Raw genomic sequence first — 27083 nt, 5'->3', positions numbered from 1 at the left:
GCACACTGGAAGGTAAATTATTGTTAATATACAGCAAAGGGATTTAATTAAAAACAAGAACAGCTCAGCAATGTTTATGCTCAGAAGGTCCAGTAACATACCCAGTCACAACATGAGGTCAAGAGGATCCCTATGTCTGTCCCTTCCCAACTTCCCATCCTTTGTCCACTCTGCTTCCATGTGCAAGAGATTGCTGCTCACAATAGGTAAAATAACAGGTTTTGCCTGTCAGCAACGGTCTTTACTTTAATATTTTACTTATTACATTGCCTGCTTGACTAAACTATAGACCCTCAGCCAAGACACATCTTGCTTTCTAGCATCTCAGTTTCAGTTCTCTACCAGTCCAAGCACTAATTTATCTGTGTTCTTTCAGCTCCAAAACACTGGTTGTGCAGCCAAAACCAGAAATAACACTACAACTACTGTTTATTTCAGAGCATGTGGATTTTCCCCTCTTCTGCCTCTTTTTTTTTTTTTTTTTTGACTAGGAGATGGACCACCCTGCTCTCATGGCACAGAACACTATTTACATTGCAATACTTGACTGTGTAATACATCTGGCATTTTTGGGCAGGATTCCTGAGCTAGGGGCCAGAAGCCCTTAAGCAATGATTTAACAGGGGAAAAAAATCATACAACTTGACTCAACAGTACTCATTTCTAGTTTGCTGCACTTAACTTTTGATTACTGACAGAAAAGCAGAAATGCATCATACTGGTAAACAAGAGAAGATTGTTTCTTTTAATTTATCTCACTGTTAATAAAAGAAGACTGTATTACAGTTTAAGGACTGAGTTCCAGCTTCAGGTATACGGGTGTACAACACTACACACATGCTTGCACATGAGCAAAATACAGATGTGTCAAATACACAATGATTACTTGTATATTTGAAGCTGGAATTAGGTTCAGTAGAATTCTCTAAAGAAGCAGCACCTTTGCAGAAAGAGTCAGGTTATGGTTCTGTTCTTTTCCTTACCTCTTGTATATTTTGTTCAAGCACTGAAATAACTAAGTTTCCCAAAACCAAGCAGAAGTCAAAGCCAAGACATTCATTCTAAAAACCAAAATTAAAATTCTCCATACATCAAAACATGTATATGGTCAGCAGTTTCTATAAAGAACTTTCTACCTCATGAAACTACTGCTGCCAAAATCAGTTATGTTTATCGTAACTGAGGTGACAGTAAATGAAAATAACAGCGCAAAACCAAGAACAAGTAAATTGTATTTACAGATATTAAACTAAGTTTACACTGTAAAAAAAGGAATCAAGAAAAATATTTTAAGTTCTGAATTAGAAGTTACTCCTTTCAATTCCACTCTGTCTATTTCTACTGTATTGTACAATGAAAAACTACTCCAAGTCAAAAGTCACTCAATTAACAGCAAGGGTGAACATAATTTATTGTATATGGTATTCATCAGTCATATTTGGCACAATCTGAATGGATAATAAAATAGCACAGATTATGCAAAACTGGAGTAAAATATCTTCCCATTCTTTTTAGTTCATGGGCACAGAAATGAAGTGGCCATTATAACATGGCATGCATTCTCAGCACAGATACCATACTTTAAAGCACTGAGTTTTCTGTCATGAGGCATCGTCTTTGGAATCTGCCACTCCAGCAAAGCATCAACAGTAGAAAATTACATGGTTTCCTAAGTATTAATGAAAGTTGTACATCTTAATTTTTCTGAACTCTGATAGGTGACTACCCTTTTGTTATAGAGTCTTGTTAAGGTAATGCAGACCTTAAGAAGTTTAACTGATCTCTTCAGGTTTTCCCAGGAAGAGTAACTCACAAACATAACTGGGGCAAGACTTCCTGCATGCTACAAGGCAGGAGAGATCAGAGAAATTAAAAGAACCAAAGGCTGAAATACTGAAAACAAATAAGATGAATACTGAAGATAAATAAGGATGGCTGAGAAAATACATATAACTGTACAGTATATACAAAGAAGAATGAACTTCTTGGTAAAATTCTGCACTTCAGATCCTGCTGAACTCCGAAAAAGAGCAGCTACAGCCAGGTATATACACACCATCCTCTGTAGACAGAAAAAGCACTGTGCAAAGGACTGAACTTTATTCTATATACAGAAGAAAATACCTGACAAGTAACAGCCCCACAAGATCTATAACCAAAATGCTGTTTTAATTGATCAAAAAAAAAAAAACAAAAAACCAAACTAGCTGTGCGGCAAAGAACTTTACAAACATGGTTTTACCTGAGTGCTTACAGGTTGAAGCAGGTAATTCACAGTTAAGTTAAAAACATTGTGTGTAATAGTCCAGGATTGGGAAAATGAGAACATGTTCCATGAGACACCAAAAGGAAAGTAGTTGCAGACACATTAAAACCAACATCCTAGTGGACACAGCTCCAATAGGTCATAGGGAGGTCAGTTTTGAAGGAAAAATCCAACACATATAAACATGGCATTGTGGAAACCAGACAAATCTCCCATAGCTTTGTCCAGCCAGCATTAATCTAGGCATCAGCTGTGGTGCATAATCTAAACAAAGGGATCAGTCTGTTCATACATCTGGAAGCTGTCATATTTTGGAGCCTCCTAACAGTTATGTGTAAGTGCAACATTCACTTAGATGCAGCAGCCTTTAAATTTGTTGAGTGGTCAAGAACTGTTACATGCATACGCTACATCATATTATGACTTTCTGGGGAACCGCCGAAAATATTATGTAATGACAGGGCTTGGACCACCTCTTGCCACAAAAAAACCCAAAAACAAAACAAAACAAACCCACAAAAAAAAAAACAACCAAAAAACCCCCAAAAATCATGAAAATGGACAGATTCTGGGTGAGTAGCTCAGATTTACCTTAATGCATTCTATGCTGAAATAAAGCTTGAGTACCCATTGCTTTTGGAGTTCATTCTTTTCTAAACCCACTGACTGCTGAGGAATAATGAGGAAGGAAGGCCAGTTCTCTACAAAAACAAGCAAACAAACATAAAACCAGGCCACTTACCAGGTGGCAAGAGCTGGTAGTAGACCCCAAACCATTCACCACCATGTCCACATAGCACCACAACTTCAGCAGCAGCCAGCCCTACAGCTGAGTTAGCTCTTTTACTTACCTACTCTTCCCCTGTTCCTGCTCAGCAACAGCAGCACGGGGAACAACAATAAAACAATGCTGCTTTCAACTATTCTATTTCACACCAGGACTTCTGTTCCAAAATCTGCAAGAAATGCCTTCAAACCCTGTTCATAAGCTGCAAAATCCTCAGAGCACAAGATGACACTCAAAGCTCAGAAGAGGAGGACAATAGCATAGCCAAGGCACCAGCCTGTTTAAATACACATTCCAACAGAGAAAGAAACAGACCCTTCCAAACAATGATCTGTACGGCACATTCTGGCAGGGACACTGGCAACAGTGGTAAGTTTGGAAATAATAACAAAGATTAATTTTCTCCAGGCTTGACTAAATTAAATGCCTCTGAAGTCTCAAGGAACCATGCAACAATGCACTTAGAGCTTAGAGGGGTGCCAATTCTACAGTAGAAGCTTCTCTTTCCCTTCCCTGAAGAGGTTAACACATCGGCACACTGTTAGTCTGCTGTGGCTTTGTACATGGATAAGGCCTGGTCACACTAAAGTCATCCCAAGTTCTGCCACTACATTCAGTGCATTCAGGATTTCATCCTTTACCTTTTCAATGACCAAAGAATGGTCACAGGCAATACCTTCATTAAAACTCTTAGAGATAAAAGAGGAATTTTATGCACTGAAGCTGCAGGGATGTTTTTCTGTACAAGCTTTTCAGCAAGGAGTACCAACTCTGAGCAATGATGTGGACACCTGCCAAGATGGAACTTAACAGAGATCTCCAGTGATTTTGAATTTAATAGCAAGCTCTTGAAAGATGACAATCAAACAAATATCCATGTAAGTAAAACCTTTAAGCATCTTTTCTTAACAACTTTCAATACATGGAAACAGAGAGAGTTCAAATTCAAAGGAACATAACACCCACTGCCCTGATGTTTTTATCCACAAATATTATATAAATCCTAAATATTAGAATTTGATGTTCTTTTTCAAAACAGTAGCTTGGACTGAACTACTTCTGCGGTTTATCAGTAAACATTAAAATAAGCATGTTTCTCAGATGACCATCCTTCAGCTATCATGTGGAAAAAAAGACATGTAATAAATAATCATACTTAAATCAAACAAAAGAGTGGCTTGGAAATTTTCCAGATAAACACCTTCCAATGAACTTTCAGTATGAGCTGAGGAATGCAACACAGTGTAAGACAGCATTCAGGGATAAATAAGCTCTTACGTCACCTGATTCATAGGAAACTAATTAATTTGGTGATGCAATCAGAGAGAATGTCTTGACTGCCACAGAGCCTGCCAACGCCCCACCACAGACTGAAGAGCAGAGTAACTTCTGCTCTTCTGCCATCTATACTGTGCCAAGGAGGTGATGCAGGAGCAAGCGTATCTAAAACAGTACTTGTCTGCTGCTGTCCACAAATGCATACGTTTGTGGCAGAAAGGAATTACACTTGACTGGGTCAATTCCTGCTAACTGTACTCAAACCAAACATGTTACCTCAGCCCACTCACATAAGTTTGTCTCCTTGAAAAAACAAATTCGTGCAGATCTGTTTCTTTACTATTCTTTTTTGTTTCTCCAAAGAATACTAGTGTAAAGTTAACTGGTGCCTTTAGGCAGAATTTAAGAACAACTTTTCTCTCCACCTGCACTTAATCTTGGTGGGTTAAGAAAACTGAGAATCTATGGAAATAATACTGGCTCCTGCATCACTCATACACTTTCCTCATTTTCACCTCATTCTTAAGTTGCATAGGTAGATTAACATATTTTAAGAGGGGTCAGCCATAAATAAAATAGAGCAACTTGATTTTTGTCCCTTAAGAAAGAAAGGAAACAATACGACGCATAGCTCAAATCTCAACTTACAAAGTGTTTCTACTGTATGCAATCAGTCCTAATTCACTTACAGTAAGAACACACTCACTTTGTTCCACATAACTGAACTAAACTGTGCAACTACTGGGGCATTCCTTGCAGGATGTCCTACCTATTTGTATCACCCACCCTCTTCCTTCAAATTTTCTTAAAGAAGGAGCTCTGCCATGTCAGAGTTCAGTTCAAGCTCACAAAGCTTCACAAAGCTTTGTGAAGAGGGCTGCTTAAGGAGGAATAGTTTGACTGAGCTACAGCTAGTGCAAAAAGTGAAGAAAGCAAGAAAAGAGAGAACAGCACGATCTTTGACCACTTAAGGAAGAAAACTAATGAAAAAAGTGAGGAGAAAAAAAATTCCAAGACAATGATGACACGAAATGAATGATCACAGCACAAGACTAGATCATCTCTCCCATTATAAGCTGCTACAATTAACATCATTTAAGGCATTGCAGTAGCCAAATTTCAAGCTTCATTTAACAGAACCTTCTCTGGAGCCACAAAACTACCTTCTTTCAGAAGCAGAGGCTGTGAATTTACATGTGTGACTGCTGTTGACACACTGGGTCTTAGACTGCCTATTAAGAGTGGTAGCAAATAAACATAACTAGTTATGAGCATGATTTCTTTTCCATCCAGAGCACTCTCTAGTTATGAATGGATAATTCTAAAAGCACATCTGTGTCCAAAAAAATTCAGTCACCGAGGAAATCAATGCAAAGCCCTTTTTTTCTTTGTGTGTACAACGTATAAAGATGCTAAAAAGTCTCCACACCTCCAGGATGCATGGACACCCACATACAACTCAACTCAAGCTGAATAACAGAACTGGCATTAAAATGGCAGTTCAGAATTTGTCTGCCCCAGCAGACGACCCCCTCCAGCAGCAAGGTATGCATCTGGGGATGACAGATCTATTCATGTACCGAGGAGATACATGTACATGTCCCAGGCAAAGACAACTAAGAGGTAGACAGGAACATAGATGGAACCACTGTGGGACACACAGTAATAACTGAAGTATTCTGAACAGTGGCCAGAGGAGGACTGTGTTTAAAAGAAACCCCAAAAAACAAAAAAGCTACTCTACAACACTTATCACCAAGAAACAAGCCAAGAGGAAAGCTTTGGTATCAGGAGGCTCAAAGAAGGCCAAGAATACTAGCATAAATTCTGAAGGAAGAAGACTACTACAAGAAATCTGAAAGAATGATGTTTTGAAGATCTCTCTGAAAGTTTGCCTACCAGGTGAAGTTCTAAACTTCTTATGTAAATATTTCAGCCATAATTGTGGAGGGCTGTGAGCCCTTGGCACAAGAGCCCTCTGCACTCCCTTGGGGGAGAGAGGCCTGAGGGCAAAAAGACTTTCCCCAGAGATAAGCAACCTTCTTCTGGGTCATGGTGACAAAGTGAACCACCCCCAGCATGCCTCGTTTCTATATGGTAACAGCCTGTACCCAGTTGGCTAGTTGGTTTCTACCCCACTCCCTGCCTTTCCCATAAAAAGCCCCGTTTCTGCCCATGACTAGGCAGCCTTTGTCCCTGGCCTCCCCTTCACAGGGGCTGCTGGACAATAAAAGCTGCCTCTGTGGAATAACCAAACGAGCCTCCTGTCTCTCTGTCCACAAGTTTGCCTTGGGTGATTTCACAAAGAGCTGAATCACAAGAGCTGATACCACTTGTAGCAGAGAAGTTTCTACACCTGCTGAAATCACCTGCTGCCCAGGGAGGCCTGCCACCACCCCTGGAAGAGTTGTTCCTTGCAGGACGCTCTCTCTAGGAAGGTCGCGGCACACCGGTGCTGACCAACATCAGACCCCCTGCGGCTAAGTGGCACCCAAACTCCTTGGAGTCTGGAAGTCCCTGGAGAGAGTGACTCCTGCACAGCTGTTGGAGGGACTGAAAGCCACCGTCGAATCATCACTTCTCTGAGGAGACCCCCTTGCGTTCTAGTAGAGGCTATCCAAAGAGACAGGTCGAGACCATCACCTACCATCTCGGAGAAGAAACTCCATGAGGATCGACCTTCAGGCTGACCACCTTCCCAGAAGACGTTTCTTTGACCCTACTAGCTGCCCCCATGCCTGGACAAAGATTTTTAAGTTGAAATTGGGGGTTTTCTGCGAGTTTCTACATTTTTGGGTCCTTTTTTGCTTTTTTTTTCTCTTTTTTCTGCTGGGTTAGGGCGTGGGACCACCAGCATGGGACAGAGGCTGAGAAAACCTAGCCTTACCCAACCTGAGAGAGACCTTTATTCTCAAGTTCTAAAAATCCTTCTTGTTAGTAATTTTAAGTTTTCTAAGGGGAATCTTTCTAAGAGGAAACTCAAATTCTTAATTATTTTGATTTCTAAGCATTTCTCTGATATTAAGGGTGACTCTATCCTTTCTAACTCCTTTTGGAATCTCGTTGGAAAAAAACACCTACTCTCTTCAAGCTTCTGGTGATTTTTGTTTCTCAGTTTATCCCCTTGTTTCATATTATTGTTACATTAGTAGAAAAAAAACGGTAGTATTTCGGGAATGTCGGGAAATCCCCAGTCAAAAACCTCCCCCCACGCCCCCCACCTGTGCTCCCAAGCCCCCCTCTCCGCATGAGAAGGAATCGGAAGATGGAAGCTTCCGTACGGAACAGGATTGCCACGGACACCCTGATGCCTTCCGAGCCTCTCTCCCCCGCTCCCAAAGCGACTCTGGCCCAGTTGCCTTGGAGCCTCTCCCCACCCCCCAAGCTCAGCCCCTGTTCCCAGTTATCTATCCGTCTCTCCCCGCGCAGAACGGCGCTGGCGAGGCAGCCGGCCCGCTGCCGCTCCCCTGCACCCCTCGCACCCCCATCCCCCTGCCGCTCCCCCCCACCCCTTTTCGCGCATTCCAATCCCCCTGCCGTGTTTTGTGATGCTATCGCTTCTACCAAGTTCATACCCCCCATCCACACCTCAGCAGCGGGCGGACAAACGCCTGGCTCCCTGGAAAGCGATCCACCAGTCTCTATGCCCTCAGGCTATTCCCTTGCTATCACCCATTCTCCCTCCCTTTCAAGTTGCTGATGAGATAGCTCCTGCCCCTCCACACAAACCTGTTTTACCGGTTTCGCTACCGGTACCTCGCTAGCCCCCTCAGGGGAGGGGGAGCCCGGGTCCCGTTCCCACCCCCCCCCCCCCCCCCGCCTTTTCGGTTTCTCCCGCAAACTCCGCTCCCGTAGTTTCTGCTTTAAACCCCATCGCCTCGACCCCTTCCCCGCAACCGTTTCCAGCCGCTGCCGCTGACTTCAAACAGCCTTCCAGCAGCAGCGGCGACACTCTAACCCCTGCTTCCCTCGGGATCTGTAGCTGCCGCACGGCTGCAGCCTCCCCGCCGCCTCTCCGCAGCCAGGACGCGCCCCCCGCTCCGGCACAGCACTCCTGGTCCCCCGCGGCTCCCGCCCCCAGCCTGGCTCGGGTGGTGCTGGCATCCAAAAGTTGCCACGTTCTTCCCCCTGTCGTTCAGCTCCAGGCTGCCACGGCTCGCCCTAGAAAACACTCATCCTCCTTTTCAGAGGATGACAGCAGCACCGCGGACTCTGACTCAGAACTACGACCACTGGATGCAGACACGGAGAGATGCCACCCGGGAGCGCATTAGCCCAAACGAGTTCAGCCTTCCCAGCTCTTTTTACGAAAGGGAGGCGGGGGGGGACCCACAAATATAAAGATGTGGGAGCCAATTCCCTACAGAGAAATCAAAGAGCTTTGCAAGGTCGCTAAGGAACACGGGCGGGGATCCCATTTTTTTAGAAACTTATTAGAACCTACTTTCTCCACCTACACGGTCGTTCCGCATGACATTAGAAACATGTTAACTGCCTCCTTAGCCCGGCAGAATATATGCTATGGGAGAAGCATTGGAAAAGACAACTAAAAACATTATCTGACTTCTATTCCGAAGACGCAGGTTGGCCAAATTTGACTGTTGAACAATTAGTCAGAGAAGGTGAATTTCAAAAACCCTCAGACCAAACAAACACTATACCTGAAGCTGCACTGCAGGATATAGCCATTGCAGCAAAAACATCACTGCTTCTTACCCCTGATGACTCGATACCCACACAAAATTTTTCTAACATCAAACAAGGAGGGGACGAGAGTTTTATTAAATTTGCGGACAGGTTAAAGGTAGCCCTGGAAAAACAAACAGAAAGTCCAGAGGGACAAAAGGAACTTCTGAGTAAACTTGCTATGGCAAATGCTAATGAACAATGTAAGACTATCCTGAGGGCTTTACCCCAGGACATGGAACCCACCATAGAGCAAATGGTGAAAGGCTGCACATGCTATACATCTACCAAAAATGCAGTTGCCCGAGCAGTGGCAAAGGGCATTGCAGAAAGGGTATCCGGTGCATTTGCAGCAGTGGCTTCAAAAGATAATGCCCACTGTTTCAATTGCAGAGAATTTGGACACTTTAAAGAGGACTGCCCAGAAAAGTAACCCACCTAGGACCATTGCACCAGCTACCAAAGGTCCCAGAGACAGCAGCGGTACCAACTGCACCCAGCAAACTTCCAACAGAGCGCAGGATGGCCCTGCACTTTGACAACAAATCAAAAGCCGTATCACTTCGACCAGTATGTGAAGTCCACTGCCAAGTGTCAGGAGGAAGCAGGTGGATCTCAGAAGGCACCATCATCCCCGGAGATCCCAGTGCACATGAAAGAGACCCATCACATGGAGTGATACAGATGGGAACCCAGCGCTAGCTGGTAACCGTGCTGTCCATTGACTTTACAGATAAGTGTTTTTACCATATCCCCACAGGTAAGTACGGACCACAAAACGGTCCATGGGACATTCTCATCCTTGGTGACACTTTTCATGGTCCAGAACAAATTTTCGTATTACCAGAAATACAAACAGTACACCCTGGACAAGAGATCTTTATCCAGCTTTGCTGCACAGACCCACCCTTTTACCTTTCACAGGAAACACCAATTGCACAAGCCTTTTTGTTTCCACAGGACTGCCCAGAATAGGCTCCACTCAATCCAACCATAATGTGGGCACAGGTTGTGGGCTCAAATAAGCCTACCATTGAATGCGGCCTGCTCTGTAATGGGGAGCAGATCTACCGCCCGGGGATGCTGGACACCGGCACAGACGTGACCATCATCGCCCATTCTGAGTGGCTAGCGAACTGCGAACTACAGCCAGCAGCAGGCATGATTTCTGGGATCGGTGGAGCCACAGTGTCTATGTGGAGCAAGCAGAATGTCACAGTCGAAGGCCCCAAAGGCAAGATAGCAACCATCTGGCCATTCGTTGTGAGGGCCCCCATCACCTTATGGGGCAGGGACCTCTTGACCCAATGGGGGGCTTCCTTACGCATCCCCAGTAAGGATTTCTAACTCGGGCCACTGAGGTGTACACCACCTTCCATCCCTTGGCTCACCTCGAAATGAAAGGACCCAGTGTGGATCGAGCAGTGGCCCCTTTCCAAGGCAAAGCTGTGCGCTCTGGAAGCCCTCGTGGAGGAACAGCTTGCCAAGGGTCACATTGTCGAGACCACCAGCCCTTTGAACTCCTCTGTCTTTGGGCTGAAAAAGCCCGGCAAGGACAGGTGGAGGCTAGTCCACGACCTCCGTAAGATCAATGAAGTCATTGAGGACATGGGTCCCCTCCAGCCTGGCCTGCCCTCACCATCGAGGCTGGCCAGAGACTGGATGCTTGCCATCATAGATATAAAAGACTGCTTCTTCAACATCCCATTCCACCCTCAGGATGCCCCCCGGTTTGCCTTCTCCGTCCCCTCCCTCAACAGAAAGGCCCCACTCAAAAGGTACCATTGGCTTGTCCTTCCCCAAGGCATGCAGAACAGCCCGACCATATGCCAGTGGTACGTTGCCCATGTTTTGTCCCTCATCCGGAGCCTGTTCCCGGATGCAATCATCCACCACTATATAGATGACATCCTGATGTGTGAATCAGAAAAAACTTATTAGGACATGACTGTTAAAAGGACTATGGAAGCCATAGAGAAAGCAGGGTTAGAGATTCGTGAAGACAAAGTGCACCCCATGGACTTACCTCAGATTCCAGATCCATGAGAGGACCATTGCACCCCAGCAACTCACCATCCAAGATGACCCAAAGACCTTAAGAGACTTACACAAGTTATGCGGGTCCATCAATTGGATACATCCCCTGCTAGAGACAACAGAAGACCTTGCCCCCCTCTTTAGTCTTCTCTGCAGCTGCGAGGACCTGGACTCTCCACGCGCACTCATGCCAGAAGCCTGAGATACCATCACCACAGTCCAGGAGGCCCTGTCTTCCATGCCAAGCACATCGTGTTGAGCCCAGCCTGCCCCTCCAGTTTACCATTTTGGGTAAGGCCCCCCCATTTCTATGGGTTGATTTTTCAATGGGATCCTCAACTCAGAGACCCTTTATTAATACTTGAATGGATCTTTACAAGCCATCAGCCTACAAAAACAATAACCACTCCTCAAGAAATGATGGCACATCTAATAAAAAAGGCCAGAACTCACCTCTGCTCTCTTGCAGGGTGGGAGTTCACATGCATATACTTGCCATTGACCACTGGGGATCTGGAACATTTGCTCCAGAGCAATGGGAGCCTCCAGTTCGCCCTGGAGCGCTACCCAGGCCAAATTTCCATCCACGTGCCAAAACATAAGACTTTCAATTCGGCCTTTAATTTGATCCCAAAATTAACCCAAAGTAGAACACCTCTCAAAGCTCTAAGTTTTTACCGATGGCTCAGGGTAATCCCAAAAGTCAGTGATGACTTGAGGGACTCCAGGACTCAGAAGTGAGATTCTGATGTCCAAGTAGTGGAAGGATCACCACAGATTGCCGAGCTAGCAGCTATCATCAGAGCCTTTGAGAAATTCAAAGACAAACCCTTTAATCTGGTCACAGATTCAGTTTACGTTGCTGGCATAGCTACAAGGGCTTAACACGCCTTTCCCAAGGAGGTCTCCAATCCAAACTTACACCAATTGATTTCTACATTAATTCATTTAATCTCCCATAGAAAGCAATCTTACAGTATTATGCATGCAAGGTCACACACTGACCTTCCAGGTGCCATCGCGGAAGGGAACAGGAAGGCAGACGCGCTAGCCATGTCAGCAGAGACGGCTAATATCCTGACATCTTCGCCCAGGCGAAGTTATCCCATGCATTTTATCATCAAAATGTACCTGCCCTCATCAGGATGTTCAAGCTCTCGAAAGACCAAGCGAGAGCAACTGCAGCAACACATCCGAACTGCCAAAATTACCAGATACAATCTATGGGTACCAGAGTTAACCCCCGCAGTCTGAACAGCTGCCAATCATGGCAGTCTGACGTTACCCACTTCCCATCCTTTGGAAAGTCTAAGTATGTGCACGTGTCAATCGACATGTTTTCTGGGGCAGTGTTTGCATCAGCCCACGCAGGAGAGAATGCCACCCACACCATCAAGCATTTTCTCCTTGCATTTGGCACCCTAGGAGTCCCTGAACAAATAAAAACAGATAATGGGCCCGCCTATACCTCCCGCAAATTGAAAGATTTCTTCAACCAGTGGGGAGTAAAACACACGAGGGGCATACCCGCTAATCCCACAGGACAATCCATAGCAGAAAAGACTCATCAGACCTTCAAAAGAGTCCTCAATCAACAGCAGAGAGAAACAGCAATTATGTCTCCCATTGAGAGACTCTGTAAGACTCTCTCTGTTATTAATTTCCTAAATTGTACATCATCAGAGCCTGACCCCCCGTACTCCAGCACTTCTCGAATTCGACCCAAGCTAAGCTCACTGAAAAGCCACAGGTGCTGATCAAAGACCCAGAAACACATCAGATTTCTGGGCCTTTCCAGTTGATTACCTGGGGGAGGGGGTATGCCTGTGTTTCACTACCATCCGGCCCCAAATGGTTCCCAGGAAAAAACATCAAACCATACTTAGGCTGTGTAAACACTGCCTCCACAAATAATAACTGAAATATCCTGGACTCTGACACATCGGGTCCAGATAACCAGAGAAGCTCAGCCTGGAGACGGAGGAAGCATCGACTGCCAAGAAGAATCCACCATCCCGTCACTAAGTCACAGACAAAACACAGCTCCCAGAAGGACTCTACTTAACAAAACGCAAACTACAGGCCAGACATAGTCTGGCCAACGCTGTTATAAGTAAGTTATTCCCCAGTTATTCCTAAAACCCCACTTACCTATATATCTACCTTCCTGTTCCCTGCCCTCCCTCTCCTCCCCAGCCCTCACTTACCTCCAACCAGAATATCCCAAACCCTCTATCCTCCCCAACAGTATTCATTTTAAAAAACAAAGGAAGGGGAAATGGAAAGGGAGGAGGGAGGAAAAGTGAAGACAACCCTTCCCCTTCACCTCAAAGCCAACAAATTTTCGTTTATATTCCCTATCAGAAGCCCCATCCCTGTCTAAAGATGAGGCCCATCTACCTTGGTGCTGCCCTCACTTGCTGCCTGGATGCTCCTCACAGCACCACAGGCCCTCAGCTGGGTTGTCCCACAGCCCCACACCCTAGCAAGGGCATTAAAACAAGATAACTTGTGCCTGTCCATGGGCAACCTAGACAACCCATTGTCGACGTGCCTGGTAGGGATTCCTCTAGCAGCACATGAATATTTAACATCACGTAGTGACTCCATCTCAAAGAACATCCAGCTGCTAAAAGATCAAGTCCACCAAATCAAGACTGATGAAAAAATCACAGACTGTCTCAACAACTTTCTCGGACAATGGGGACTCCAAGGGTGGGCACTTTCTTTAGTTAAGGGTGCTTTGTAGATCTTCATTGTAATTCTTATTGTATTGCTTATGTTCTCATGTTTTTTACGCTGCTTTAAAAAGGCCGTTGGGGAGGAGTTCTTGGTAAAAAAAGAAGAGGGAGTTGTGAAGGGCTGTGAGCCCTTGGCACAAGAGCCCTCTGCACTCCCTTGGGGGAGAGAGGCCTGAGGGCAAAAAGACTTTCCCCAGAGATAAGCAACCTTCCTCTGGGTCATGGTGACAAAGTGAACCACCCCCAGCATGCCTCGTTTCTATATGGTAACAGCCTGTACCCAGTTGGCTAGTTGGTTTCTACCCCACTCCCTGCCTTTCCCATAAAAAGCCCCGTTTCTGCCCATGACTAGGCAGCCTTTGTCCCTGGCCTCCCCTTCACAGGGGCTGCTGGACAATAAAAGCTGCCTCTGTGGAATAACCAAACGAGCCTCCTGTCTCTCTGTCCACAAGTTTGCCTTGGGTGATTTCACAAAGAGCTGAATCACAAGAGCTGATACCACTTGTAGCAGAGAAGTTTCTACACCTGCTGAAATCACCTGCTGCCCAGGGAGGCCTGCCACCACCCCTGGAAGAGTTGTTCCTTGCAGGACGCTCTCTCTAGGAAGGTCGCGGCACACCGGTGCTGACCAACATCAGACCCCCTGTGATACGTAATAGCTGCAGGCTCAGACTACTAATCATTTAACTTGGCATGTGCATGGTCTTAAAACTCATTCAAAGCTCATGTCACTATTCATTAATTAATTGTGTTATAGTTTTAAAGCAACCGTTTACTTCCAGCAAACTTCAGTGCTGTATTATGTTCAGTGGTATTCAGAAATACACCATATCAAATCTGTCTCTTAAAGTAAATACTGCCAATTTATTCAGCAGTAATAACTGTAAAAAGCTTCAGCAGCAAATCAAAACCATTACTTGAAATATATTTCAAGTAACCTATGAATCTACACAGCACATACAAGACAGTCCAGGGATCAGGCCCAGCCAGAATGGGGTTGTGAAAGGCAGGTGCTGCTTGACCAACCTTATCTTCTTCTATGACTTAGTGGATGAGGGAAAGGCTATGGATATTGTCTACCTGAACTTTATTAATGTCTTTAACACTGTTTACTACAGCATTGTCCTGGAGATACTGGCTGCTCATGGTTTGGACAGGTGTACTGTTTGCTGGGTTAAAAACTGGCTGGATGGCCAGGCCCAGAGAGTTATATCCAATTGCTGGCCAGTCACTGGAGTGGCTCCCAGGGCTCAGTGATGGGACCAGTCCTGTTTAATACATCTATCAATTATTTGGATGAGGGGTTCAAGTGCCCCCTCAGTCAGTTCCCAGATGACACCAAGTTGGCTGGGAGCGTCAATCTTCAGGAGGACAGGACAGCTCTGCAGAGGGATCTGGACAGGCTGTATTGATGGGCCAAGGCCAATGGTATGAGGTTCATACCATGTTCAGCAACACAGAGTGCCAGGTCCTGCCCTTTGGTCACAACCCCACGCAGGACTACAGACTGGGGGCAGAGTGGCTGGAAAGCTGCCCAGTGGAAAAAGACCTGGGGGTGCTGAGCATGAGCCAGTGTGTGCCCAGGTGGCCAAGAAGGCCAATGGCATCCTGGCCTGTATCAGCAATAGTGTGGACAGCAGGAACAGGGCAGTGATTGTCCCCCTGTACTTGGTACTGGTGAGGCAACACCATGAATGCTGTGTTCAGTTTTGGGCCACTCACTTCAAGAAAGACATTGAGGGGCTAGAATGTGTCCAGAGAAGGGCAACAGACCACGAGTCCTGTGAGGAGCGGCTGAGGGGGCAGGGGTAATTTAGCCTGGAGAAGAGGACCCTTGGGGTGACCTTATTCCTCTGTACAGCTACATGAAAAGAGGCTGTAGGCAACAAGTGACAGGATGAGAGGTAAATGGTCTCAAGTTGCTTCAGGGGAGGTCTAGACTGGATAGTAAAAAAAATTTCTTCACAGAAGGGACTATTAAGCATTGGAACAGGCTGCCCTTGAAGTACCATTCCTGGAGGTATTTAAAAGGTGTTTAGACGTGACATTTAAGGACATGGTTCAGTGATGAGCACAATAGCGCTAGGTTAGCAGTTGGATTTGATGATATTATGAATCCTTTCCAACTTAAACAATTCTATGATTCTATATTTGGTCAGCATTGCCCAGTTCATTCAAACTCTCAGATAACGAAAGGTAAAAGGTAAAGTGAGACAGCTATTTTAATAAACAGGACAATTCAGCCACTGCTTCTGTTCTAAGAAACCTTGATCTAAAGGGTCCCTTAGTATACCAACCTCCATAAAGTGTACTTTAAACCTGTCAGGATCAGTTCCATGTAAGTGCGGAAGAACAAGTTTGGTGCGGCTTTGCACCTCTGCATAGGAAGAAACGCATTTTCCATACTATCTCTTTCTGTCTCTGTTCCATCTCAAACTCTCAATCTGTACTGCTGTTCATAGTTCAGCAACAAAAATATGCAACTGCTATCTTGTACAACACCCTTGTTCATGAGCAGAACATTTATAGAGCCTCTACCAAGAAAGCACATTTTAGCAAGCTCTTTTCTGCAGATGGGCATGTAGTGCTATGATGGGAAAACTAGAATATTTTATTTCACCTTAATCTGCTAGCCTTTGCTGGTTGGCTTTGAAATGCAAGGGTTTCTAAATGCAGAGTTTTACTTCTTTTTTTTTTTAATTTTATATGAAAACTAAACTAAATAGATGTGAAATTACATAAGTCAACTCTGTCAAACCAGCTGCATTATGAATTCATCTTGGCCATAAAAACCTCAGAGATCAATTTCCACTACATTCCATACTAGGGACTTTGGCTCACCCCTTCCCCATAACAATAATGACATGAGAAGAGGCCAGTGCAGCAACTGAACTACACAACTATTTTGCAAATCCTATTTCTTCCTTGATAATTGTATTTTTACTGCCAGGCCAGTCACTGAGGCATCATCAGTAAGTCATTTCTTGGTATTACAAGGCTACAAAAAGCAGATGGCATTAATTGAATAGGATCACCATTCCAGGCAAGTGAACACCAGGTAACATAAGGATAATAAATGTCAGCAGAGCATGCGGGATAGAGCTGCAATCACATATTAATTTACCCAACACAGAAAAACAGAGACAAAATACCTAAGAGCAAAAATTGACAAAAGAAACTTCTTCACAACTCCACAGTGAGTTTGGAAGAAAAATCAGAAGTGAAGAAAAACAAAATTCAGTCCTTTTCATTAGAATTTAAAGTATTGTACTTAGTGACCAGTACAAACTCTGACTGCACATCTCTGCCTACAGATGGGACCCAGCACTGTCTTGCTCTGTTTCTCAGGCAGATCTGTCGGCAGCAGATCTCATCGTATTTTCAACTCCTGGACTACACTACATGGACCAAAAAACGTCATTATTTTCCACAACAGAAAAACCAACACTCACTAAATGACCCGCGAATCCCATCCTGACCCCAATACAGCTGTCATCTGCAAGGACGGACTCCGATCCTATACGCTCTAATTCACCTCGGGCAGGACAGAACACCTTCAGAACAGGCACCGACTTTGATTGCATTCAGCACTAGCTTTTCCACATATACTCGTACAGAGAGCTATTTAGTAATGATTATTTATGCAGCCTCCCATATTAACTTTTATAAGACAAATTCTGCTGCAAGCTACTTTGACATAAACCTAGAGTAGTAATTGCTGCAGTCAAGGATCTCCGTTTCCACGTCGACCCAGCAGCTAACGGGGGAACGTGATGCTAAATAAACGGTATTTTTCCCCCAGGAAAAACAAACAAACAAACCAACCAACCCCCCCCCACCCCCCCAACCAAAAAAAAAAAAAAAAAAAAACCAACGAGAAAAAGAAAAAAAGAAGAAGAAAACCCCACCAAGAACACACCTAAAGCCCAAACCCGCGGCAGTCTGGAGCCATGCCTCTCAGCGCGGGGTGCCCCGCCCGGTTGGCTGCCCCACTCGGGGCTCCGCTTCGCCTCGGCTGCCTTTCCTTCGTTTTTTTGTTTTCTTTTTTTTGTTTCGTTTGGATTTCCTCCCCCCCCCCCCCCCCCCCCCCGTCCTCTCCCTCCTCTTTGCTATTTTCCTTTCTTTTTTTTCCAGCGCCGAGCCCCGCGCTCCCCCCCAGCTGAAAGCTGTCCAAGCGCAGGACCACACACAGGCTCCCGCCCCGCCCCGCCCCCTCCCCAGCCGCGGCCGCGCGCACTCCCAAAATGGCGGCGGGGGCGCCTGCCGGCAGCGCGGCCGCTTCCCACCGCCGGCGGGGTCGAGGAGACCCGTCGCCCGCAGCTCGCCCGGACTGCTACGGGGGTCAGAGGGGAGGGCACCGGCGGCTGGGAACGAGCTGTCCCGGCGGCCCTCCGCCGAGTGCATGGCCTGGCCGCCGCGACCCCCCGGGGGCGGAGAAGTGGTATGCGCCGCCCGGAGCTGCGCGCCTCAGCGCAGCGCCCGCCTCCCGCCCCGACAACCGCCCGCCTTCCCTGCCGGTGGCCGCTCCTCCCGGGCATGTGGAGCGGCCGCGGGCCGCTCTACCCGACCGGCCAGGCGGGCAGGGACGGCAACCGCGAACAGGGGCACCTCCCCGGACTTACCTTCCACCCACAGCTCCTCCACGTTGGTCTCGAGATTAGCTGCCCTTAATCCTACAGCGAAAGCCCCAAATATCAGGAGGCCGACAACCAAAAACTTCCCGCAGTTTTTCTGAATGTAACAGCCCAGTTTAAACAACAGTCTCTGAAACTTTGCTCTCAGCCACAGCGGCGCTTTCCGTCCCGTCGCCTTCCCCTGCAAAGCAAGAAGAGGTCAGTAGTTGGGGGCTGCGGCAGCCGCAGAAGTGGGGGGAGCCCCCCAGCCCTCCCACGAGCGCGACAGCTCGTGTCCCTCGGGGCGCAGTCCCCAGGGGAAGGATGGAGCACCGTGAACAGCTCAAACAGGCAGCTTTCCAGCAGGGCCCTGTGCTCCGCGGCCCTGCCGAGCAGCCACCCTCGAGCACACACACAGGGAAAAGATGTACCTGCTGGCAGCCATCCTCGCCCCAGACCAACACGCGGGTTTGGGGGTGACAACATTGCGTCGGCCCCCGGGCCCCCGCCTGTGCTGCCCACCACCATACTCTTCTCGTGCGCGAGGCACCGCCACCCACTCGGGCTGCAAAGCATTCGCGCTGGCGAGACCCGTGGCTCCAGGGAAGAAGGAACCACTCCCGATGAACCTCAACAGCTACAAGAAAGAAAAGTCCCTTTTCCTGTTCTCCTTGGAACCCCAGATTGGCCGGGGAGGAGAGGCGGGGGGATTGTGTGACAGACAGTGGGTAGCAGTGGCCGTTTCCCCCATTCCCAGCTCCTAGCAGAGGCTTGGTGCTGAGGCAGGACCCACGTGGTGAGCAGCGCTGTAAGATCTGCACTAATTCATTTCCATAGAGTTTGGAGACGCTGTGTGATCTGAATTAGGAAGCAGAGCAGCCATCTGTAAGTTACGACAATATTTGTGAACGGAAGAGGGCAGCCACATGGATTTTTTTTCCTCCTCCTTTCCCCTCTTCTTACAAAGCCTAGAAATGAAACCATCCCTGCAGCAAGGCAGCTTTTGGAGATTGTTTACTTTGAACATTTTTTGGCCGGCGGAGATTGGCGGCCGGGGCCGTCCCCCCGCCCCGGCACCTCCAGCCCTCCGCAGGGACCGGCGCGGCAGGGTTAAGGGTGGCAATTTGTTTACGGCCCTCGCTCCCCCTCTGACCGCCGGGCAAGGGAGAAAACCGCTGCCTTCTCTGCTCGGGGACCCCGTTCTCCGAGGGCAGTCGCCGTCTCGGCGGTCGGCGGAAAACTTCACAAAAGCCCAACTTCTGCCAAGAAACCAGCCGGCCGGTTTCTCCCCTGTTCCGGCCGGGAGCGGGTGTTGCCGAGGTCGCAGGGCGCTACGAGAGGATGGAGAAGCAGAAAGGAAGCAAAAAGAGAGAGAGGGAGAGGGGGAGAGGGAGAGCGGGCCTGGGGCTTAGCCATGGGGAGGCCGGGACCGAGGCGAGGCTGTTTCGGGAAGTTTAAGAGGAGAAGTGCTCCGCAGCACAGGCACGCACCAGAGCAGGCACAAGCGAGCAGGGAGGGAAGGAGGGCACTCTCTCCCGCACTGAAGAGTCACAGACGTCCCTCTCTTTTTCCCAGCATTTTATTGGTGGCCGTTTCGTTTCCATCTCCTCCTTCCACCCCCGCGAGAAAACACACCACCTCCCTCCTCCTCCCCCGCGGAAAAAGCAGCACTACCACTAGCGTGTATCTCTGGAAAAAAGAGTGAGAGATTGAATGCACCTTTGAAATCTGCTCCAAGGCGAAAGCCGCATCGCAGTAGCTTGGCCGCTGCAGATACTCCCGGTCGGGCGCCGCGGCGCGCCGATTCCCTCCAGTCCTTCGCCGCCTTCCGCCGCCGTTCCTCGCCGCCCGGCCGGGGTGGCCTCCGCCGCCCGCGCTGCTGCTGGTCTCCGGCTCCGACGCGTTACCGGCCGAGGCCATGTTGCCGCCGCCGGCGGGACGGGAGAGCTGCCGCTGGCGCTGCCGCGCCGGGGCCCGGGGCCCCGGGGGCGCGGCGGGGCCGCGGGGGGCTGGCGGCGCTGCGGGCCGCGGGCTGATGCTGCTGCTGCGGGGGCTGCTGCCGCCGCTGCTGCCGCCGCCGCCGCCGGGGCTGGGGCTGCTGCTGGGGCTGCTGCGGCGCGGCCGCTTCACGCGGGGCGCGGGGCGGCGGCTGCCGCCGCGGCCGCTCCGGCCGAGTCGCTCCCCGCGCCTCCCATTGCCACATCGCGCGCGGACCCCGAGCTGCAGGCGGCCGCTCCCCGCGCCCGGCGAGGGCGGGCGGACGGGCGGGCGCGACCCCCGGGATCCCCCGGCCGCCGCCGCGCTATCCTCCGCTCCCGTTGAAATCGCCTACTCCGGCCGGCCGCCGCTGCCTCCGGGAAGCCGCTGTCCGCGGCGGCGCTCAGCGACGGCGGCGGGGCGGCGGCGCGGCGGGCCGCGGCTGCTCCTGCTGCTGCTGGGCTGCCTCGCCGCGCTGCACCATCCTGCTTCAGCGCCGGGGTGCTTCTCGCGGGCCGCGGGGCCGGCGGGGTTCCGCGGTTGGCCCCGCCGCGGCGGCGGGCGGGCGGCTGCCTGGCGCTCTCCCCCGGTGTGTGCGCGGCAGCACCGAGCTGCAGCCCCTCGGCTCCAGAGATGAGATGAAGAAGAAAAAAAGGACTCTCTCCATTTGGATAAAGAGGAGGAGGGGTGGGGGGGGGGTGGGGGGAGTATGAGTGGAGAGAGAGCGAGAGAGGGAGAGGGAGGAAAAAAAAAAAAAAAAAAAAAAAAAAAAAGGGGCTGAGAGCCCGCCCCCGGGGCTGTCAGATGGCTTGGGTTTCTGCGAGGTGATTGGCTCGGGGAGGGCAGAAATTACTCAGCAAACATGACTATTATTAGCTGCTTAGCAACAGCTCACCAAAGTAGAGAGACCACCCAGGCCGGCAACCCTTGTGTGTGCATCTCCAGCTTCAGGGGGAGCCTTAAAGAGATCCAGTCTTCTTTGCATGCAATACTTCCATTAAGGAATGCCTTCTCCCTCTTTCTTCTTCGTTTTCTTTTCAACAGCGTTACCCCCCAACACCCCTCAATCTCCCCCCCACCCCACCCCCCCGCGCCCCCCCGGGGTGCTTGCAAATACACGCGCGGAACTTCCTCGGGAAGGACATACAGAAATACATTTTTCCCTTTTAAGAAAAGGAGAGGAAAGCGAGGAAAAAGCAGCATTAAACGATTTCTAAAGGCCTTGAAAGAAAATCCTTTTAGAGGCACCTTGGCCTCGAGCTGCAACAAATACTGGGAGGTCCGAGCTGAATTCCCAGGCTTGCAGGAATAATGACAGGGTGGTGGATACTGCGGTAGAAAGTGCCAGATTTTTCTCCCTCTCTCTTTTTAACTAAAGAGGAGACTTAGTTCCTTGCAAGAAACCCACTCCGTCCAGTTAGAAAAACACAATGAAAATTTAACACTTAAGGGATTTAAAGCCGCGCGGTAGCTAGCCTGTTTCAACTTAGGGCTCATTCTTTAACTGAAACCTGAGGAAAGCCAATTTTAATGTTTTTAGTGTAAAAGTCCATGAAACGCAGCCTGCCTGGCCGCGCTGAACATTTCTTGAACTACACGCGATTGTTTACTTTTTTGGCACCGCTTCTCCCCGTTTCTCTTCATTGAGAATCAGCCATTAATTGCTGCCTCTAGAGCTGCGCGCATCCCCCCAGCCCTGGGCTCGGGCCCCGGCCCGCAGCGCGGCTCCCCGCGGGGGCAGCTACGGGCCGTGGCGGACACCCGTGCGCACCGGCGCGGGGGGCAGCGGCCAGCCCGCTCTTCCGCCCCCGGCCCGGGCTGGGGAGGCGCTCTGGGGTGCTGCGCTCCTGCACGACGGCTGCTGCACGCCTGCGGAGGAGCGCGGCTGTAAAGAGTTTGGGAGCTGGAGGGGGCGTGGGAGAAACGCAGCGAAAAAGAGAGCGGCATGGGGACCCGAGGTGAGAGGAGTACATCGTGGAGCCCCTGCCCGGTGCGGCGCCCGGCTCGACAAACCCGCCGGCACTGCGCACCTCTCCCTTCAGCCTCGCCGTGCATGTACCTGGGGCAGCGCTCCTGAGCAAAAGCCCTGAGCCCCGGTCGCTGCAAACGTCCTCCTCCCCTCGGCGGGCTGGCGAGCGCCGGTAATGGGGCCGTCCCGGTGCCGGCAACGCGGGTTGGCAGCACCCCGGGGGCCGGGGCCGCCGGCGGGAGCGAGCTGTGCACCGCACCGCACCGTTCCCTCCGTGAGACTGCCTAAAGGCATCGACGGTCAGGGCTTTTCAAGGGCCGTAGCCGCCGGTTAGGGAGTTTCTTTTTCCTTTCACTTTATCCCAGCTCCATTTTTCCTCACCCTGTGAAACCTGTCTCCATGAAGGCCCTGCCCTCTGCTCCGCACAGGACTGTCTCCAGGAAAGCTGCTAGGAGCAGCAAGCTGTCATGCACGCACACGTAGGTGCATACGTATGGGAGAAGGAAACCTGAAACGGTTGCAGCTGGAGGCTGTTTTGTGTTTGAGGCTGAAACCTGCACCTGGGGTGCAGTCGGCCACCTCCAATTCAAGTTTCCACTTGGGAAGTGATGTGACACTACTTCTGCAAGTGCTCAACCTCACCGTGTCTGGTCGGGTAGCAGGGCAGGTGAATGGAGAAAGAAGGGATGGGAAAAAAAGCATTTCGGTTCAGCCTCCTAGTAGGCTCCAAAACCAGGGAGGGTTGTCCCTTCAAGCATCTGGAATCCGCAGCGCTGCCCTACGTGCCTCCTGCCTGCTAGGCTTCACACAGTAGCCTAACACCCATTCTCACTGCTGGTTCCAAAACTCTATCTGAAGACTCAAATTTAACAAGCACTATCTTAATCTCCCCTCTCTCCCTATGGTCTAGAGGGATAATTTTTTTTTTAAGCATGCACTGCTTAAAATTACTGCAGAGATCTAATTGGTCTTGTTTCTGGGATGGGTGTGCGTATGTATTGTTGGGGGTTTTTTTCCCCTCAAGGAAGAAATGTCAGTGTAAAATTCTCCACTTGGGTGGTCAGAGCAGTGGCTGCCCCCAGTCTGCCTCATAGCTGATGCCTGCGTGCTACATTCCTGGCAATAACGTTGTTCCTAATCAATCTGCCCTTATTTACATTTGTAAGCACTGCTGACTGTGATATGCATTCTCTGAGTGTGTGACTGCTCCTCCACACCAAGGGCTATTTCCATCTTCAGCAACGTGAAGGGATCTCCCAGATTTCTTATCTAGGACATGCTCTGTGGTGAAGGCCTGGGAAGGTGTCTCCTTATATAGAGGGGCTGCAGTCTACAACCATTCATACGTGTTTTTTTCAATGCCTTTTTTCAATGGGCTGGTGTACAAGAATTTCTGCTTTGACTTTAGTCGTAGTGGCTTCATGTTGTAATGCTCTGCCTCTTACTTACGTTCCCTTTGTGTTCATAACCCCCGATACTGCAGAGGTTCACACTTTCTCCAGCCAGATGAGGGGTCAATCCAAGAGAGGTTAACAGCGGGTAACAGGTATTTGCAGTGATTTTTACTTTAACACATTTTTTCCAGATTGCTCTTCACCTGCAGACACCCACCAAAAGCATTTGCACTGCTGGAGCATCTAATTACCCTAATAAAGAAAAGACAGAAATGAAGCGCAGGCACTTTGGGTTCCCTTTGTACGGTTTGCAAGAGAGCTGACCATGGGAGAAGACCGACTTGTGGGAAAATAATCAGATTTTTTTCTGTTCCCTCAAGTTTTTGTGTCTCACACACGTTTCCATCGCACAAGTGCACAGTTTTGCCTCGGCCCTGTGCTCCACCCGCACACCTGATTCTGGCTTTGGCATAAGATCACAGTCGCTGGGTTTTGCAGGGCAGCCTGAGCCTCCCTCTCCTTTTCCACTCGCAGTGCCTTGCTGGCCACCGGGCCGGCGGGGGTTGCCGTCGGAGGCGGCGGCTCGCAGCGGGGAGCCGCTCCGCAGGGCAGCGCCGCCGCGCAGCGCCCGCGCCTGGGGAAGGAGGCGGGCGGCCTCTCCCCCTCCTCAGCCCTGGAAGAAAGGGAACTGCTCGAGCCAACTTGTCAAAATAATGCGGCTAATTACCCCTGATCTCCTTTAATGGAAAGCTGCTCTGCACGCCACAAAGGAGCAAATGAGGGATCTACAGCACCAACCCAGGAGCGCTGGCATTTTCTTCTACGGAAGGCTGAAGGAAAATGTGCTTCCAGAGGAGTCTCCGAGGATTCTGGGCATCTTCCGTGAAGCAGCGAACTCCCAGAAGAGGACAAGGGCGCACGGAGAGCTGCGGAAGACAGTGGATGGAGGAGCAACAGCCCGCTCCCTCCAAAACCACGAGGACATCCCAGACCTAGCAGACCTTGTCATATTCCACGAGGGGCTTTACCTTTATAAACCCAAGTCATCTTCAAAACAGATTCTTTTCCTGGCAAAATGCCCTGCCACTTGTAGGACATTAATGTGCATTGAGAGGGGAAAGTTACACTAAACCTTTTTTAGCCAGCCTGGACAACACCGGGTCTGTGTAAAGATAGAGCTCAAGTTTTGCATGTGCCAGAAGGCAGGGCATTCACTTCCTTGATCTCTGCCATCGGGCCTTGCAGAAAAAAAAGCTGAGCGACACAATCTCTTTGACCCGCTGCTGGAGCAACAAATTTATTAGAGATATAGGCGTGAGAAATGAAAAGGAAGTAAAACAATTCAGGCTCATTGTATGTCTTTCTTTCATACTGCTAATCCGGTTTACACATCACGCCTACATGTCTCAATAGGGCTTTATACACTGTGGCAAAGGCAGGACAAAATAAAAGGTGCATGTGTATGTGTGTGCGTGTGTGTGTATGTGTGTGTGAAGTAAGGATAAAAACAGAGAAGCCTAAGACATTTTAATTCAGAGTGGGCTGCCAGTTTTATATCTATAGGCTTTTTAAAAGCGTATAGATTTTAAAATATTGCTTTTCCTCCTGCTCCCTCCTCAGCCCTAATATTTCTAAACAACACTATCTGCTGTCCAGATACAATGTCATATTATAATTCAGACACACAACGCCCCTAGTAGCCCTAACCGGAAACTAGATTACACCTATGAGACTGGTGCCGAAACAAGGTGATACTCTGTAACCACAGCTGGTAGAGGCTATCAGGTTAGGAGCCGTGAAATACCCACCTTGGCTCCGACACTTCTTTTAAAACCATCTAACGACACCAGATGTCTCCCCACTCCCCTCCGCGCTTTTGCCTCCCCCAGGTCTACCTCCCAAAGTGGGACTAAGGCAGCAGAGAGGGAGACATCTGTCACTGAACATCCCCCCAGTCTCCAGTCCCTGGAAGCAGTGAGACAGCCCGCAGGAAACCGGTGACAGCAGCGCTGTAGCGGTCCTGATGTGCCCGGTACCAGCCCCACGCGGAGCCCAATCCTGAAGCCGGAGGCTGAAGCCAGTATTGACTTCAACCTAAGGCGGCCCCTGTCTTGTAGAGCCTAGCCCCAGAGAAGTTTCTGCCCCCCGCGAGGCAGCTTGTTCGGACCAAAGCTCACACAGGTGTGAAACGCAGAGACCGGAGACTCGTTTGCCGTCCTCTGCGGGACTGCAGACACCTCAGGAGCCGTCTCCCATCAGCGGCGAGTACCCGCCGCGCATCCCTACCGCAGCTCAGAGCCACCGCACCGCCAAGCCGGGCGAGAGGGAGCAGCGCCTAGCCCCGGGGGAGCCCCGCCGCCCCTGCTCACGCCGAGCCCCCGCCACACTCCGCCCGCCGTGCCCCGCGCTGCCGTCCCCGCTCGGGCCGCACCCGCTGCCCGGTCGGTAGCCCCGGCCCCCGACGGCGAGAGGGAGGCTCCCCCCGCCCCCTTCGTCAGCTCCGGGCCCCGGAGAGGCCCCACGCAGCCCCTCCAACACCGCCCCAGGCCCGGGCCCTGTCCTCCGGGTCCCGCGGCCCGCGGCCGCCCCGCCGAAGGGAAGGCACCTACCATCACTGCCCTTGCAGGAGCCGCTCGGGGAGAGCCGTGCTGGAGGTCTGGGCGCGTCCTCATTCACTGGTACTGGCGGCTTAAATGGAACATAAGTGTTGTCTTCCTTCTTTTATTTATTTATTTATTTTCCTTCTTTCTTTCTTTCTTTCTTTCTTTCTTTCTTTCTTTCTTTCTTTCTTTCTTTCTTTCTTTCTTTCTTTCTTTCTTTCTCTTTTTCTCTTTTTCTTTCCCCTTTTAGTTCCTTCCTTCCGAATTCCTTCCTTCCTTCCTTCCTTCCTTCCTTCCTTCCTTCCTTCCTTCCTTCCTTCCTTCCTTCCTTCCGAATTCCTTCCTTCCTTCCGAATTCCTTCCTTCCTTCCTTCCTTCCGAATTCCTTCCTTCCGAATTCCTTCCTTCCTTCCTTCCTTCCTTCCTTCCGAATTCCTTCCTTCCGAATTCCTTCCTTCCTTCCTTCCTTCCTTCCGAATTCCTTCCTTCCTTCCGAATTCCTTCCGAATTCCTTCCTTCCTTCCTTCCTTCCTTCCTTCCTTCCTTCCTTCCTTCCTTCCTTCCGAATTCCTTCCGAATTCCTTCCGAATTCCTTCCTTCCTTCCTTCCTTCCTTCCTTCCTTCCTTCCTTCCGAATTCCGAATTCCGAATTCCGAATTCCTTCCTTCCGAATTCCTTCCTTCCTTCCTTCCTTCCGTCCTTCCGTCCTTCCGTCCTTCCGTCCTTCCACCAAAG

General features: G+C 49.6%; 1 protein-coding gene and 1 long non-coding RNA gene across 7 annotated transcripts in view; one reads left to right on the top strand and one right to left on the bottom strand.

The window, feature by feature from the left end:
* Nucleotides 1-26480, bottom strand: part of PTCH1 (patched 1) — an 80618-nt gene extending 54138 nt beyond the window's left edge. For 3 of the 6 annotated variants that reach the window (XR_007200866.1, XM_048291195.1, XM_048291196.1), the window contains exons 1-2: nucleotides 20128-20404; nucleotides 18418-18610 (exon numbers count right to left, since the gene is read on the bottom strand). Coding sequence is in view for 3 of the 6 variants with exons in the window: in XM_048291195.1 (XP_048147152.1) it covers nucleotides 18418-18610; nucleotides 20128-20328 (394 nt within the window). In the remaining 3 variants the exon portion in view is untranslated. Of the gene's footprint in view, nucleotides 1-17714; nucleotides 17828-18417; nucleotides 18611-18839; nucleotides 19226-20127; nucleotides 20405-26357 lie in introns of those variants that run through there. The other 3 variants (XM_048291197.1, XM_048291198.1, XM_048291199.1) reach the window with 3 other exon arrangements.
* LOC125319712 lies at nucleotides 21492-25089 on the top strand. The gene is made up of 2 exons (XR_007200867.1): nucleotides 21492-22833; nucleotides 23940-25089. It is a non-coding gene; the product is annotated as an uncharacterized LOC125319712 (long non-coding RNA).
* Nucleotides 26481-27083: the final 603 nt, after the last annotated feature.

The sequence above is a fragment of the Corvus hawaiiensis genome, chromosome Z (assembly GCF_020740725.1).
Source record: "Corvus hawaiiensis isolate bCorHaw1 chromosome Z, bCorHaw1.pri.cur, whole genome shotgun sequence".
NCBI classification, from domain to species: Eukaryota; Metazoa; Chordata; class Aves; order Passeriformes; family Corvidae; genus Corvus; species Corvus hawaiiensis.
Note: the sequence above shows the minus strand (reverse complement) of the source record. Positions and strands in the feature narration are given on the sequence as shown.